The 13848-nt window shown below is 39.6% G+C and overlaps 1 protein-coding gene across 4 annotated transcripts in view; it reads left to right on the forward strand.

Moving 5' to 3' along the window:
• The window catches only part of LOC146375220 (ABC transporter G family member 20-like), a 39154-nt gene that overhangs the window by 2414 nt on the left and 22892 nt on the right, over nt 1-13848 (forward strand). The window contains exons 2-7 of one of the 4 annotated variants that reach the window (XM_084947983.1): nt 1945-2050; nt 4876-5024; nt 6554-6713; nt 7580-7734; nt 11099-11206; nt 12697-12790. In XM_084947983.1, the coding sequence (XP_084804109.1) occupies nt 1945-2050; nt 4876-5024; nt 6554-6713; nt 7580-7734; nt 11099-11206; nt 12697-12790 (772 nt within the window). The other 3 variants (XM_084947984.1, XM_084947985.1, XM_084947986.1) reach the window with 3 other exon arrangements.

Consider the following 13848-nt stretch of genomic DNA (forward strand, 5'->3'; position numbering starts at 1 on the left):
CAGCACAGTACAAGAGTGTGGAGAATAAACCAGGCGGTGGGCTGTTACATGAAGAGATGGACAGTGTCTACCCAGCAAAGAAGAACAAGAAGAGCACTGCCAGAATCCTGCAAAATGACCTCCAGCAGGCTATTAATGTACATGTGTCTGGCCAAACAGAATCCAGGAGGGCCATGTGAGGGCTGAATGCCCTTTAGTGGGACCTGTGCTCAAAGACCAGTGCCTTCCAGCTTGACTGGCATTTGCCAGAGAAAAAACAGAACTGGTAGGTCTGCCACTGTTGCCCTATTCTCATGACAGATGAAGTTACAGGCATCTTAACATTTGGCACAGCCTCTCTAAAGTGTCCAGACTCACAGAGGCTCAGTGTGAAGAGAACGCTGGTGATAGCATAGAAGTTTAACTGACTTTGTGTTACACTGCGATGATCAAGTGTTCCCTTTTTTAGCAGTGTATTTAAACCAGTGGTGTCGAAGTGTAGAACAGCACACTTCACAATCTGTACATAGTATCAGCCGTCTGGTTTCATGTCCTGAACTCATAGTCCCCCCCCCCCTCCCACTCTTTTTAAATAAGCTACAACATTTATTCTTAGCTGTCATTAAGCATTTCTTTATATAAGACACTAACATGGAGAAGGAGCTGAATCTAAATGTCATTTTTAATGATTTCAATGCTGAGGTCTTTCTTTAGAGAAGGATAAAGTTGTCTCCATTGCATTAAAGCCATCATATGTATTAGGAGTAGCAGGCAGCCACTGTGTAGCACCCAGTGATCAACTCCAAATATAAACCAGTGCCTCAGTCAAAGACATAGTGAAAGAAGAACATGTTATTTTCTGCACAAAGGGGCCCGCTGCGCCAACATCCAGCCTTGCAGTGCTGTCAGTGCTGAGAAGCATTTTGTTCATGGTTCCTTGAAATGTAGGAAAAAACTGAAGTGTTTTTAAAAAAAAATTCATTATTTGTGGAAACAGCTATGTGGGCGATGACATTGCATGGTCATTGATTCGTTCTCTAATGTGCAATCAGGGAGAAAATTTTGTGTTTCAAACTGTTTTTATTTACATTCAATTTTTGCATGTATTTTAATGAAGATGCAGTGAAGAAAAATCATAACCATGATCATAAGCATTTCATATGAGTCTGAATGTGCAGTGGTTATCCTCCTCCTTGATAATTTGTGCAGTTCTCTGTAGAATACGGGATAAACGCTTCTGGTCCAAAATCCTGATTGATGATATTAATGTTCAAAGCACCGTTTATGGGCTTCTGCGTGTCCACCCATAACTTATAAAGTGTTTAAGGTTGTCTGTCACTATATCATAGATACATGTGAAAAATAATGAAAATAAAAACTGGAATTAGAAACTAAACTGTATAAAACACAAAGTTTGTTTCTACTACCAGAAACACAAACATAGGAGCCAGGGGAAATTTCCCTTCCTTCATTTCGTAACAGTCATTTATGTGTCTGTGTCACATTCAGTTTCATCAATCAGTGATCAAACGCCTGCTTGACCTCGTTTCATCTAAAAGTCTCTTGTTTTTGTGCTTCCACCTAGCGGTTATTTTTGGAACTACATCATTACAAGAATCCATCGGTTAGTTTCACTTCCGTTGCTTTTGCAGCAGCAGTTAATGTTAGAAATGCCAAATGAAATGATATTAGCAACCTGGTGAATTCTTTTAATTCTTAAAAAAATATTATTAATTGAGCCCCTGCAGCTGCTTACAGGCTAGTGCAGCTCCGCATCAGCTAAAGCTGGCACCAATTTCTGGGCAAATAGATCAGAAAATTGCAAACTGCATTTCTGTGCATCTGTGGAATCGCTGAAAGCAGATCAAACAGCTCGCCTGACTTAAACCTAAAAATTCCCAGAGCTCATCATCTATCTAACTCTCTCCCTCTCCCCCTCTCTCCCTCATTCTCTCTCTCCTACAGAGACCCAGCTGGTCCGGCTGTCCTCCCTGCTGCCATGGCCGCGGAGGATGCCGGTAGGAATGATGCCACGCATGGACCTGCAAACAGCACAGATATGGAGGTGCGGGTAAGATGCTTTTCAGGTAGTTTGGCTCGCTGTCTTTTCGCGGGAAGCCTCCAGGATCGAGGTGGTCCCTCGACAGCAGGCCTTGGTGCGCCGCTGCAGAGATGGAGTTGGGATTTATTTTTTCATTTTGTGTCACATTTCAGGCCAGAGCTCCATTTTTTCCCCGTAAAGCAGGGAGGGTGGATGAGGGTTATCTTTCAGAGGGGGGGCAGAGAGCGACCGCCGAGCATCGCAGCGCTGCTGCAGCGCTCACGTCCTGTGTGAAAGGGAGAAGTGAAAGCGCAGCAGCTGGTCGGCTGCAGAGGGCTCGGCTTATAAATAGCCCTTCGTTGACTTCTCTTTGACAATTTTTATTCGGCAAATGTGTCTTCCTGAATTCGGAGAGATTTAAATACGGCCGTCAAGCCTGTTTTCTTCCACTTGGTAGTGACGCAAATTGGCAACAACTTGGCAGGCAAGGTAGGAAATTCTTCCTGATCAACAGGGCAGAGCCTGTTATGAATGAAAAGCGAACCTCTGCTGGGCTGATCGAGGTCATTATCGCAGTGTACAAGCAAAAGAGGCTACAGGGACGCAATGTGGTGTTTTCATCAAGTATAGGTCTGTCCATCTGGTCAGATGGGTGGAAGGGTGGGATTGCTACAAAAAAAATGTGTTAGGAGAGAAAAAAATCACGCTCTTAAAATATGTCATTAGTTGTTTTTTTTTTTAAATTTTATTCCCAAGTATTATTTTGGGAACATCAGAAAACATATTCATGATTATGGAGCGCTACTGAGGTTATAGCACCTGTTAAAGACTGTGCAGAAGTGTGTGTGTGTGTGTGCGTGCGTGCGTGCTATAGGCGTCTGTTCTTCATGCCTTCTTCAGTTGCCGGCTCTCAAACTCAACCTGTTCTTCCACTTTGCATTCATGCGGACGAGATGTTTGTGTCAGCTAATGTTCAAATGCTCTTTACCTGTTGACTTCAGTCTTTGGCCTCACTCCTCAGGTGCTCTTCATCCCTTCCACATCTCCCTTTTTCTCTACATCGTGTCCAATGGTGAGTTTGTGCTCCTTCAATCGGTTTGGTCTCCTCTAGATGAGGTTAGCGTTGTCTTTTTTCCAGGCCTTTCTCATATTCAGTGATGGATAGTCAGCGTTTGTTTGTATTTTAAATCAGTGTGTCATCTGAAGTGGTTACAGTTGCCACACAGAATCAGGGTGACATGTCTGCAAATGTAGGCTAAAGTGCCAAAGGTGAGGCTAACCAAATGCAGCAGATTATTCACTGCAGTCTCCCTAATCTCCTTGCTGGAAAATGAGAGATTCTGGATTAAAGGATGGAGTTTGGTGGAAACCCGTGAAAGAACGCCGTTATTAGAGATTACTGGACTCAGGATTGTTTTACGACCCACATACTTTGTCTGCTGCAGCTTTGTAGTGATGCAGAGAAATTAACAGGAACATAAGAGTATGCTTGGCTGTTTCTGTGTGTTGTTTGGTCAGAAGTGAGATTTGTATTTGGCTTTTGGATGAAAGGGCAAACAACTTTCTCTTCCTGCCTGTTCAATTGTTTGGTGATTGGCTTATGAAAAATAACAGTTTGTATTTTCAGCTTCTTGCACTGAAGTCTTTCAAATCCAGCCTTGTTTCTCCTGCTGAAGGAGCTGCAACCTTCTCCAGGGGACTAAAACTCATTCAGGAGTCAAATGTTGTTACTTTAACAGTAATGATGAATATTTTATTTGTAGCTAGGCTACACAAAATAATGCTTTTATTTTTAACAAGTTGAAATTTCCATTTTTGAAAAGCAGAAAATAGCACGGTACAGTATGGGAACATCATCTAAACTCAATTTATTTGTGGGTCTATAAGTGTTAAATATGTGTAAGCATTGGTTAACTGAGGTTCTGGAGAGAATTCCATCAACATGTTATGGCTATAAAAACGACACACTTATGTCAAAAGGGTGGTTTCCCCATATAAACTAACAGGTATTTTGTAACTATAAGGAATGGAAATTTCCTACTTTCAAATTCCTTGCATTTGTAAACATAACTGGCCAGTTCAGTGGGAAGATTCGTCTCTGTAAGTGGCCACTTAAATATTTTTCAAATTTGTGATTGACCCTAACCGCCATGACAGGCAAACGTGTTTAAGTGAAGCACATGTAAAAATTGTGGCAAATTAAGTGGTCGGCTCTTCCTGTTGGGAATATTTAATGATGGATGCACTTCATTTCAAGCAGTTAATCAACAAATAGGAAAACATGTTAGAAATTAAAATGTGGCCACAGAAATTTGTTGTAGGAAACTTTTAATTTTGTTTTTACAAATGGCTGCGGCATCTTTTAATCACTTATTTGTAGAAAGAGGAAGACTAGACAGTTATCCTACTTCCTCTTTGTATTTCAGTAAAAGCCTTCACCACAACAAAACCTTCATGTACAGAAACGAAATGCACAAAGTTAAAACATTTACTTTAGGTTCAGTTCATGGATGCTCTGTGTTTAACACAATTAAAGACTTTGTGTGTCATTGCATAAACGTTGCGAAAGGTTGACTATAACTACAGATTATCTGCAGCATATTTGACATTATTTCACTGTCATATTTCCTGCTATAAATCCTTCCTTATTGGAGGAATACAAAAGCAGCGAGGTACATATTCTCCACTAAAGAAAATATTATTTAAAGATATTTGGAAGGTTCATGCAGGTGACAATATCTATATAGACTACAGCACGAGACATCATTGTTGTCCTGTTAAGTCTGCCAATACTGGGCATGCTTTTAGACTTGCATCAGGAATGTTAGTGTTTAACAAAATGTTCTCTCTTCCAGCTGAAGGAGGGAAAAATGAAGGCTGATCTGGAGGCGCCCCTGCCGGCTGGACAGGAAGACTTTGCGATCCGGTGTCGAGATGTGTGCCGATCGTATGGCAAACTGAAGGTCCTCAACAACCTGAACCTGGCTGTGCCACAGGGACAAATGTGAGTAGATAATACCAACACAGCCTGTTAATTTAGAGCGTTTTAACTGGACAAGACTATAAATTTTCATAACAAAAGTCAAGTGTAAAAATCAAAATGTAAATACTGAGTGAAATAGTGAAAAGCTGAAGGTGTTTTACTTCCTGTATCACTAACAGCAACAAATATTTGACTCTTTCTTTTCTTCTTGGTGAGCAGATAAATGCTTAACCTGCAAACAATGCTGACATTTCTGGGTTAGGTGTCGGGACCCAACTCAAGCTTCTCATCTTGCCTTCACTTTTGTCATGCATCTACTGACTGATTAGCTGTTGAAAGCTTAATTTCCTGCAGGATATTCAGGGTTATCTTTATAAACATCTACATTGTTTCTCAATAAGGCCTTAATGGGAAAATTCCACTATCCCCCAGGGGAAGGAGAGTTTAGGATGACACTGCAAAGAAATTTTCAACCTGATGTGTCAGTGACAGTTCAGCTCTAAGTGCACATATTTTGCTTCTGGTGTTGCTGTCTGTTAGTTCGTTCCGCTGTCAGTTTCTTATAGATGATTTACATTCATTTTTCTCTAATATGAATCTGCATTCTTGAAGTGACAAGTATGACGACAAAGAATGGGGCCACCAAAAACGTTGACCTAGAAATATGTAACAATGCTTTCATGTGCACACAAAGTATGTAAGAAAAAAAATGTCAAATGAACAACCTGGCAAATTCTAGAAGGTTTCTCATGTTTCTTTCTAGCTGGAAATATGTAAAACATGAATGTGATAAACCAGTAAAACATGCAGACAGAACGAGTGTTACAAAACCCTACTGTGCTCTTGGATTATAACTTATATTGTTCCATTATGTTATTGTTCATTGTTTTAAACCTGAGGATAATTATCTCATTGATTGTAGAATAAGTATAGGCACTTTAACTTTCAAAATAATATAAATAATATAGTCTTTTATCAAGTTTTTCAAACTTAAACTAAAAATGTGTTGAACTGTCATTGGCCTGTCTCCCGTCCAGCTATTTAAGCCATTTAAAGCACGCTCTTTAGCCATCAGTATTTCTAGACATACCTGATAAAAGTGCATGTGATAACAGAGTGCAGTGCAAACTCTGTGTGATGTATCTGAGACCGTTTGTAGCCTAGATATGAAAAAATACAATTTTTGATGTATCCAAAAAAGGCTCTACATGAAAACCACTTTACATTCACTAGACGTTAGTTGTAAGTTGACATTATGTATGAAAATAGTCACAAAGCCATTGCAATTTGATTTTTTTTAACACTTAGCAGCATTAGCTGCGCCTGCAGAGGCTGGTATTAGACTGAAACGTCTAAAAGGAAATATCTGTCTCAGATTAGATTCCAGGAACACATTTTTTCTAGAATGGTGAACTAGTTTCCTTTCAGTTAACTCAATAACCAGAAAGAGCAGCATTCCCTAGTCACATACTTTTGTACTGTCCCAGTGTTTCCCTCTGCAGGATCACGCTTTAAGTTTTATCTGAAATTTTTGTGATTGTGTTTTTCAGTTATGGCCTTTTGGGGCCCAGTGGATGTGGGAAGACCACACTTCTCAAATGCATTGTGGGAACTTTGAAAATCTCACGAGGTCACATCACTGTGCTAGGGAAGCCGCCTGCGTTTCCTGGCCACGATATTCCGGGGAAGAAAGTCGGATACATGCCACAGGTAAACACCACATAGTATATATTCACATTAAAATGTGTGCCTTTGCTCTTGTTTTAATTTTTTGAAATACTCATGTGCCCAAAGATCCTTAACATATTTGAATAAAGCAGCAAATTTGTTGAAGTGACACAAAGGCAGCCCTCCCTGGTTTTATTTATTCTCTATCATTTGGTTGTTCTTAAATAGCCTGTAAACTTACAATCAAAGTCCTTGCAGCCATTTGTCCGCAGAAGGTTTAAGCAAGTGTGTTCTGTCCAGAAAATTATCACCCCAACATCCACATCAGCTGCTTTAAAGCCATAAAGATTGTATGAAGCCTTGCTCTGGGGCTTCTGTAATTTGGCCTTTGCTGCAATGAGCCACCTGTACCTGAGTGAGCCCCATTACTGTCATTAGGTATCTGATGAAGTAGATAACACAGCATAGTATTTGTCGTCTTGTGTGTAACCCTGACCATTGCATTCATCCATGCAGGAAGTAATCTGCAACCCAGAGTGGGAGGAATGTGACACCTTGAATGTTTTCTGTTACAGCAATGCGGACAGATGCATCTTTAAACTAGCGATATATACTGCTTTCTTGAAATTGCTGTTGCATAAAAAATGTATATCTGCTGTTATGTAAGACTTTAATCCTTCAACAAAAAGTATTATTAAAAAAACATCCCAGCTTTAATCCTTCCCAGGAAGCAAGAAAACACAAAGTAAAAGCAGTAAGAGTAAAACAGATGCTAACTTTGTACATGTAATAGATTTACATCCACTGGTGCAGTTGTATTTGTCCTGGGGTGTGCTGGAAATGTTGGTGTTTGTGACTCAATCAGAGCATCAGATATGAGTTTCATTTTCTGCTTTTGTGCTGCACAGGAATTGGCGTTGTACAATGAGTTCACCATTAGCGACACCCTGACCTTCTTTGGCCGAATTCACGGCCTGACATCTAAGGAAACCCAGGCACGCATGAACTTTCTCATTGACTTCCTGGATCTACCTCAGAAGACCAGTCTGGTCCGAAATCTTAGGTAAAAACCACATATGATGCAGCAGTTGACCTTACAGATCATCATAAAAGCGATCATCATAAAAGCGTATACTAATATTGTAAGTGTTTTTTGTGCAAACAGTGATGTGGTTCATGGATGTTAGATTTGATGCACGGAGATGTGAGCTCATGCATTATTTCCCTAGATACAGCCAATTTATGAAGGGTAGCACTGTGCTTTTGCAGATGTCTGTGTGAAGACTTTAAACCCTTAATCTGAAATCTGTATTTATACCACAGGCTGTAAACCCAGGCTCAGTAAAACATTATGACTTTTCTGATAAAGCACCAGGTGAAACTCAGGGGCAGTTGTACAGTACATTATATTCCCTTGATTATCACTTTCCATTAGTGGTGCGAGGTTTGACTGATGCCAAGATACCCAATCAAATCTTACCTTGCAAGGCAGCTGGATTCTTGATCACAGTCATACGATAATCTTATCTTGCCATGTTTAAAGCTGTACTCTTATACCAGATCCACAAATGTAACTGTAGTTGTTTAAGGAGCTCCTGGCCAGTAAGGTAGCAGCCATAGACACAGTTTAGCTGTGACAGAAGACAGTTGGACAGATGGAGCAATAATCAGCCACTGACACCAACTAGATGGTTTGGTAGACTAAGGAACTGCTAGGTTTTTAAGTGCCATAGATTGCAGCTTGTTTTTCTTCTTAGGCACTTTCTATCCTCCTTGTGCTATTGATTTTACTGGATGCAGTTAGCATATTGCAGTTTCTCCATGACATAATGCTCACATTGCTCAAAAGTAATCTGGCATACTGGTTGATAGGGAAAAATGTTTATCCCTGACTGGTTGGCAGTGGTTCCTGGAGGTTGCTGGCTGTCACTGGATGAAATCGGTTGCAAAGAAGGTGCTGTACAAAATTGCTTTGGTTGCTAGCAGATTGCCTCGGTTGCCTGTAATTTTTAAGTTTGTCTGGATATACTCACTATCATCTAGCCAAGTATTAATAAAACTTGAAAATGTACAACGCAAACAGGAAATGGAGAAGATTTGTCTTCAAAGTAAAAGTAGCGCCTCCATGCCATTGCCAACATGTTTCAAGGTGCAACTTTTACTTTGAAGGAAAAAAGTTTAAAAAAAAATGTATCACACTTTTCAGTTTCACTACAGTGTGAGAGTTGCTGGACAGTGTTTGTAGATAAATTCATCACTTTCATCTAAAATACAACCAGTTATAAGCAATGACATGGAATCTTTTGCCAACTGGTTAGGAAATACTCATTGTTGTCAGTGGGTCACTGACCAGTCTGTCGGCCTTTGTGACTGGGCTTTAGCAATCATTTTCCAAGCAACTATCGTCAACATTCAGCAACCAGATGAAATACTCATATTTCCCCCATACAAATGTCATTGCCAACTGGTCACAGATCAGTCTCTAAGCATGCATGGCCAGGGCCTTATTCACTTGACCCTACATTGTCACCATGATTGCCACACATCCAAAATGGCGGAAAAGTTAATGTTGCCTGATTACTTGTAAAGTGTCTACAAAACCTCAATAGTTAGATATATTTGTCCAAATGCAATCATTTTTTTTGAAGTAGGCCTTAAAAACATTCAGTTTGTGTTGTTTGAGGAACTGTTGGCCGGTTGCTTCACAGCTATGGCTTAATCTTCAATGTAATCGAAGATAAATGGATCATCTGTCAACGTGCTAACTATACTAGCAAGCTATCCTGACTGCTATTTTTTAATATTTTTCAAGCAGCTCCAAATTCCTGTTTTAAAAGGTGGCCCCGGTTTGGATTTCAAGGTGTATTTTAAGTGATTTACCACAAGTGTCTTTTATGCAGAGATTTTCTCACAACAACATAAAGAACTGTCTACTGACATGCTAACTATATAGCTAGCTAAACTGACTGCTTGTTAGTTTTTAAAGTCTGTCAGACTGCTGCTTGTTTTCCCTAATTTGTGCTTTCTGTAGTGTTTTGCTGATAGGATTGGTTGCGTAACCGATAGTAGATAGACACTGATAGAGAAATGGGTCATTCAATCACATGCCAAGGTTTTTTGAATGCGCCGTATGCTTCAAAATAGTATGCACAGATGACTTTCCAGATGGTTCTTTTTAATAAAGGTTAAATCAAATCTGTCAACAATTTTCTAGTTTAAGTATATAATGAAGTAGACTTGATAGATTACTCAAATTCAGAACCACAGTTAAAGCAATGAGAATTTAGTTTGGTAATATACTTTGGAGCATTTTGTAGCTATTGTATAAATGTTAGCATTTTTCTACTGTTTTTCATCAAGGGAAAGTTCCACAAGCCTCCCAAACTATTTTTACCCACAAATTCAAACCAAAAGTAGACAATCTGGCAACACTGGTTTGCATGCTTTTGTGTAGCCATCAAAGCAAAGGTCCCTAGAGTCCTAGAGATATTATGTAAAATTGCCTGCATATTCCAGTCTCCCCTGCTGTTCATAGGCTGCAGCAAAGTCCCTATTTTCACTGTAAAGACATCAAAGTTTGTCTTTTTCAATCTTATGTGCTTAATATACAATATGTGCCCCAAAGTAAAGAGCTTCTCATAAGGAAGAAAGAATTTCTGATTATTCAGAAGTTGTCACTCTGCATTCAACATCACTCCCGCTTGCGTCACCATCCAGACCAAAAGTCTGAGCACCACTACATTGGCAGCTCACTTTGAAACATGCAGCATGATATTTTTTTGTGAACAAGTGATCATATCTGCAGAGTCTTTATGGCTAGTATGGAGCCAGCTGCAGCTCTGTTTGCTTGTTGTTATCTAATCACAGTGTCATCCTTTGCACATCAAAAAAGCGAGAGCAAAAAGCCTCATTCTTGACATGACATTTGCCTTTCTGAGTTCCTGTTTTTCCAATCTATGGTAATAACTCCTTTAGGCCTGTTCTTGTTTTTTTATGCTGGGATGTAAACCAAAAAATAAAAGAATAGTATCCTCCTTTTTACGCTCAGAAGCTTAGTCTGCATAAGCTGTAAAACCTCTGGAAATTATTGAGCGGACTCTTTGATTTAATTTATTTTTAGAAATGTTACTAATTATTCTAACTATAAGAGATATAATTGCTAAAGCTCCGGCAGATCAATGCAAGTGGCAGATTACTTTATAGCCCTTTTATACGAGTAATCACCATCTCCGGATTCACAACCCTGGTTCAATACAAAGAGCCTTCTGTTGTCCAGGAGGCCCTAACACCAGTTTTCATTAGAGGCTCATTTAATATCCATGGTAAAGTTGGTAAAGATTTTGCAACAGGCTGATGCCTCGGCTCGTTCTTCCCCCATCGTGGGAGAAGATTCACTCTGTTGCCCTTTGATTGCTTTTGTGTTACAGTGGAGGTCAGCGGCGAAGGGTGTCTCTCGGGGCGGCTCTGCTCCAGAATCCAGAGCTGCTCATCCTGGATGAACCAACAGTGGGAGTAGACCCTGTGCTCAGATCCAAGTATGTATAACCCGTCTGTCTTCTCCTGTATCATGCAGCATACGTGCACCGTTGTTTTCCAGGTGATGTCACCAAATATTTTCCTGCATAGAGAAATGTTTTTGAGGCGCCAGAACCGAAGGAAGATTACTACCAGTGTAATATAGTTATTTTTTGCCACTTTTGTTAATGAGAGATTTTCATAATTCCTGTATAATAGATCTTTTCAGTCACACATAATGAGAAATAAAAGAAAAAGTAGTTGATCCTAAAGGGCAAAATAGAAACCCTGCTGTCAAGCACAGCTAGCAAAAAATCATAAACTAAAAAAAGACATCAAATTAAGAGATTTATAAGAATGTATCATTTTAAAAATCATTTTTAAATCAATATTAAATAATTTGACAAAGTCTATGGCATGTGCACTAGTTCCAATCCCTTCAAAAGTCCTTATAAAACGTATTTGTGATTTTTTTTAACATTTGTACAATAAATAAAACTATAAATGTTATCTTTGACCAAGCTGAGGACTCTAATGCAGGACACCACTCAGTAAAGGTTTGCAGATTTCACTACAAAAGTCAGAGAATACTGCAAGGAGGGAAATGGGGAATCCTGAGGTGGAAGGCTCAGATGCAGTGGTGCTAGAGGCTTGGCAAGTGAGCTGGTGGGCAAGTCCAGGGAGCACGGGGCATGTCTGTGAGTGGCGGTGAGTGGACAGGCAGAGAATCCGAGAAGCTGAGGTGATGTGCAATCTTTTGCACAGGGCGACAAACCAAGGTAAGACTAGTGAAAAACATGAACCTAACAAGAGAACGGGAAGCCTGAGCAATACTAACATACCAGTAGACAGAGCAGTCAGGCAACAAGTGAGAGGACAAGCCTGAGCTCATTTGCAACAGGTGCAAATGCTACATTTTCCTCAGTCAGTGGCTGACTGAGGAAAATGCAGGGCCAAAAGGAGGCCGCTTAACCAGACACACACACACCCTGGGAAAGAGAAGCCAATAGAACGCAAGAAGATGAAGAAGTTCCTAACTTTTGTTTTCAAGGGGCAGCCAATCAGATGAAGATTACTTAAATGGACAGTTGTGTTTTCCTATATTACGGCATAATTAAATATCTATTTTTATCCAGTTTCCTCTCTTTTGAGAGCCCACTGGCATCTTTATATTTTTCTATATAGACAAAAGTTAACACTACAGTAAAATTACATTTCCACTATGATCTCTGCATGGATTTATCATTCTCTCTCTTATTTACTCAACAAGATGGCTAATATTTAATAAAGTTTTGATAAAAATGTGATAAAGGCTACACACATATTCATGCATCGATAAGCAAACACTGGTGAAAGCATACTGTACCCCCCGAATGTGTGTGTAATCACAAAGCCTCTTAAGATCAGACGGCTGGCAGCAAAGCTGTTGCTGGCACAGCTGCGATTTTGAAGTAAACTCCATTACTGAGTGGGTCAAGTGCTTCAAGGATTTCTTCTGTCTTCTTTCTAGGATCTGGCATCACCTGGTAGAGATTGTGAAGACGGGAAAAGTCTCTGTTATTATCACCACACACTACATAGAAGAGGCCAGGCAAGCCAATGTGGTGAGTTAAAAAGTTGCTGAATAAATGTGAACATGTTAAACACATAAATTAAGGGAAAATGGAACTTATTCAATAGAAAATCAGTTGTGTCTATGAATGTGTGTGTTGATTCCTGTTTTGTTTTTACTCTATAAATCGTTTGTACTTTTTGGATTTTCTTGAATCCAAAGCTCAGTAAAGGTTCACTTGTAGGTTCTCCTGTCTGTAGGAAAAACATAAAAATATTTTTATTTTAAAGTTAAGATTAAATGGCTGGTTGGCCTTGAAGGTGAACCTTTGCAACAGAAGAATGAAACATGTGCTTAAGACTTTGCATACTCTGAACTCCACCCTGTCAACAAACAAATCCAGGTGCTATAAAGAAAACACAGAGAACTGAAAGCCAGGCTGGCACACACAGCCATCATCTCTTTGTAAACCTTATAGAATAGAGTCGCTCTAAAGGTCAGCAGGGCTTTCCAGACTTTAGCTCCTCATATTTACAACATATTTCACTCATGGTGAAACTAATGCTTGGCTCAGAACAAATCCATTCATTCACTGAGTTCATTCATTGTTTCACCAGTAATCTCCTTTGAACATATAGTCTGTAAAACCACATTTTTTCAGTATAACGTTTATACTCTCAATTTTGGCAGAAGCATCATATTCGCTTGTGCATAGCCTATGAAATTTTGTTTGCAAATGCATAAATTTGTGCAATGAATTTGTAAAAGTATTGATGCCATTTAGTTTAAATTTAACTTGAAGACTGGAAGGAGATTGGGGACAGACTGTATAGGGACAGTTTTCTAAAGCTGAAGCTGTTGGCAAGGAAATGTGCAACACAAAGGGCAGTTTTGAGAATATGTGCTGTTTTCACTGTCTCTACCTGTGTTATAATGAGCTAATCAATAAATTGCTGAAGAGCTGAAGAGATTTACACAGTAGCTCGTGTAACCACAAGTGTCAAATGAAGAGTCAAACATTAAACAATAGCTCATACTTAACCCTACACTTGTACCACTATTGCACTGGTAATAGCTCTAGACAACAGTACAAAACAACCGATTGATTTA

The sequence above is a fragment of the Perissodus microlepis genome, chromosome 13 (assembly GCF_051167445.1).
Source record: "Perissodus microlepis isolate ML-2025 ecotype Zambia chromosome 13, ASM5116744v1, whole genome shotgun sequence".
Taxonomy (NCBI): Eukaryota; Metazoa; Chordata; class Actinopteri; order Cichliformes; family Cichlidae; genus Perissodus; species Perissodus microlepis.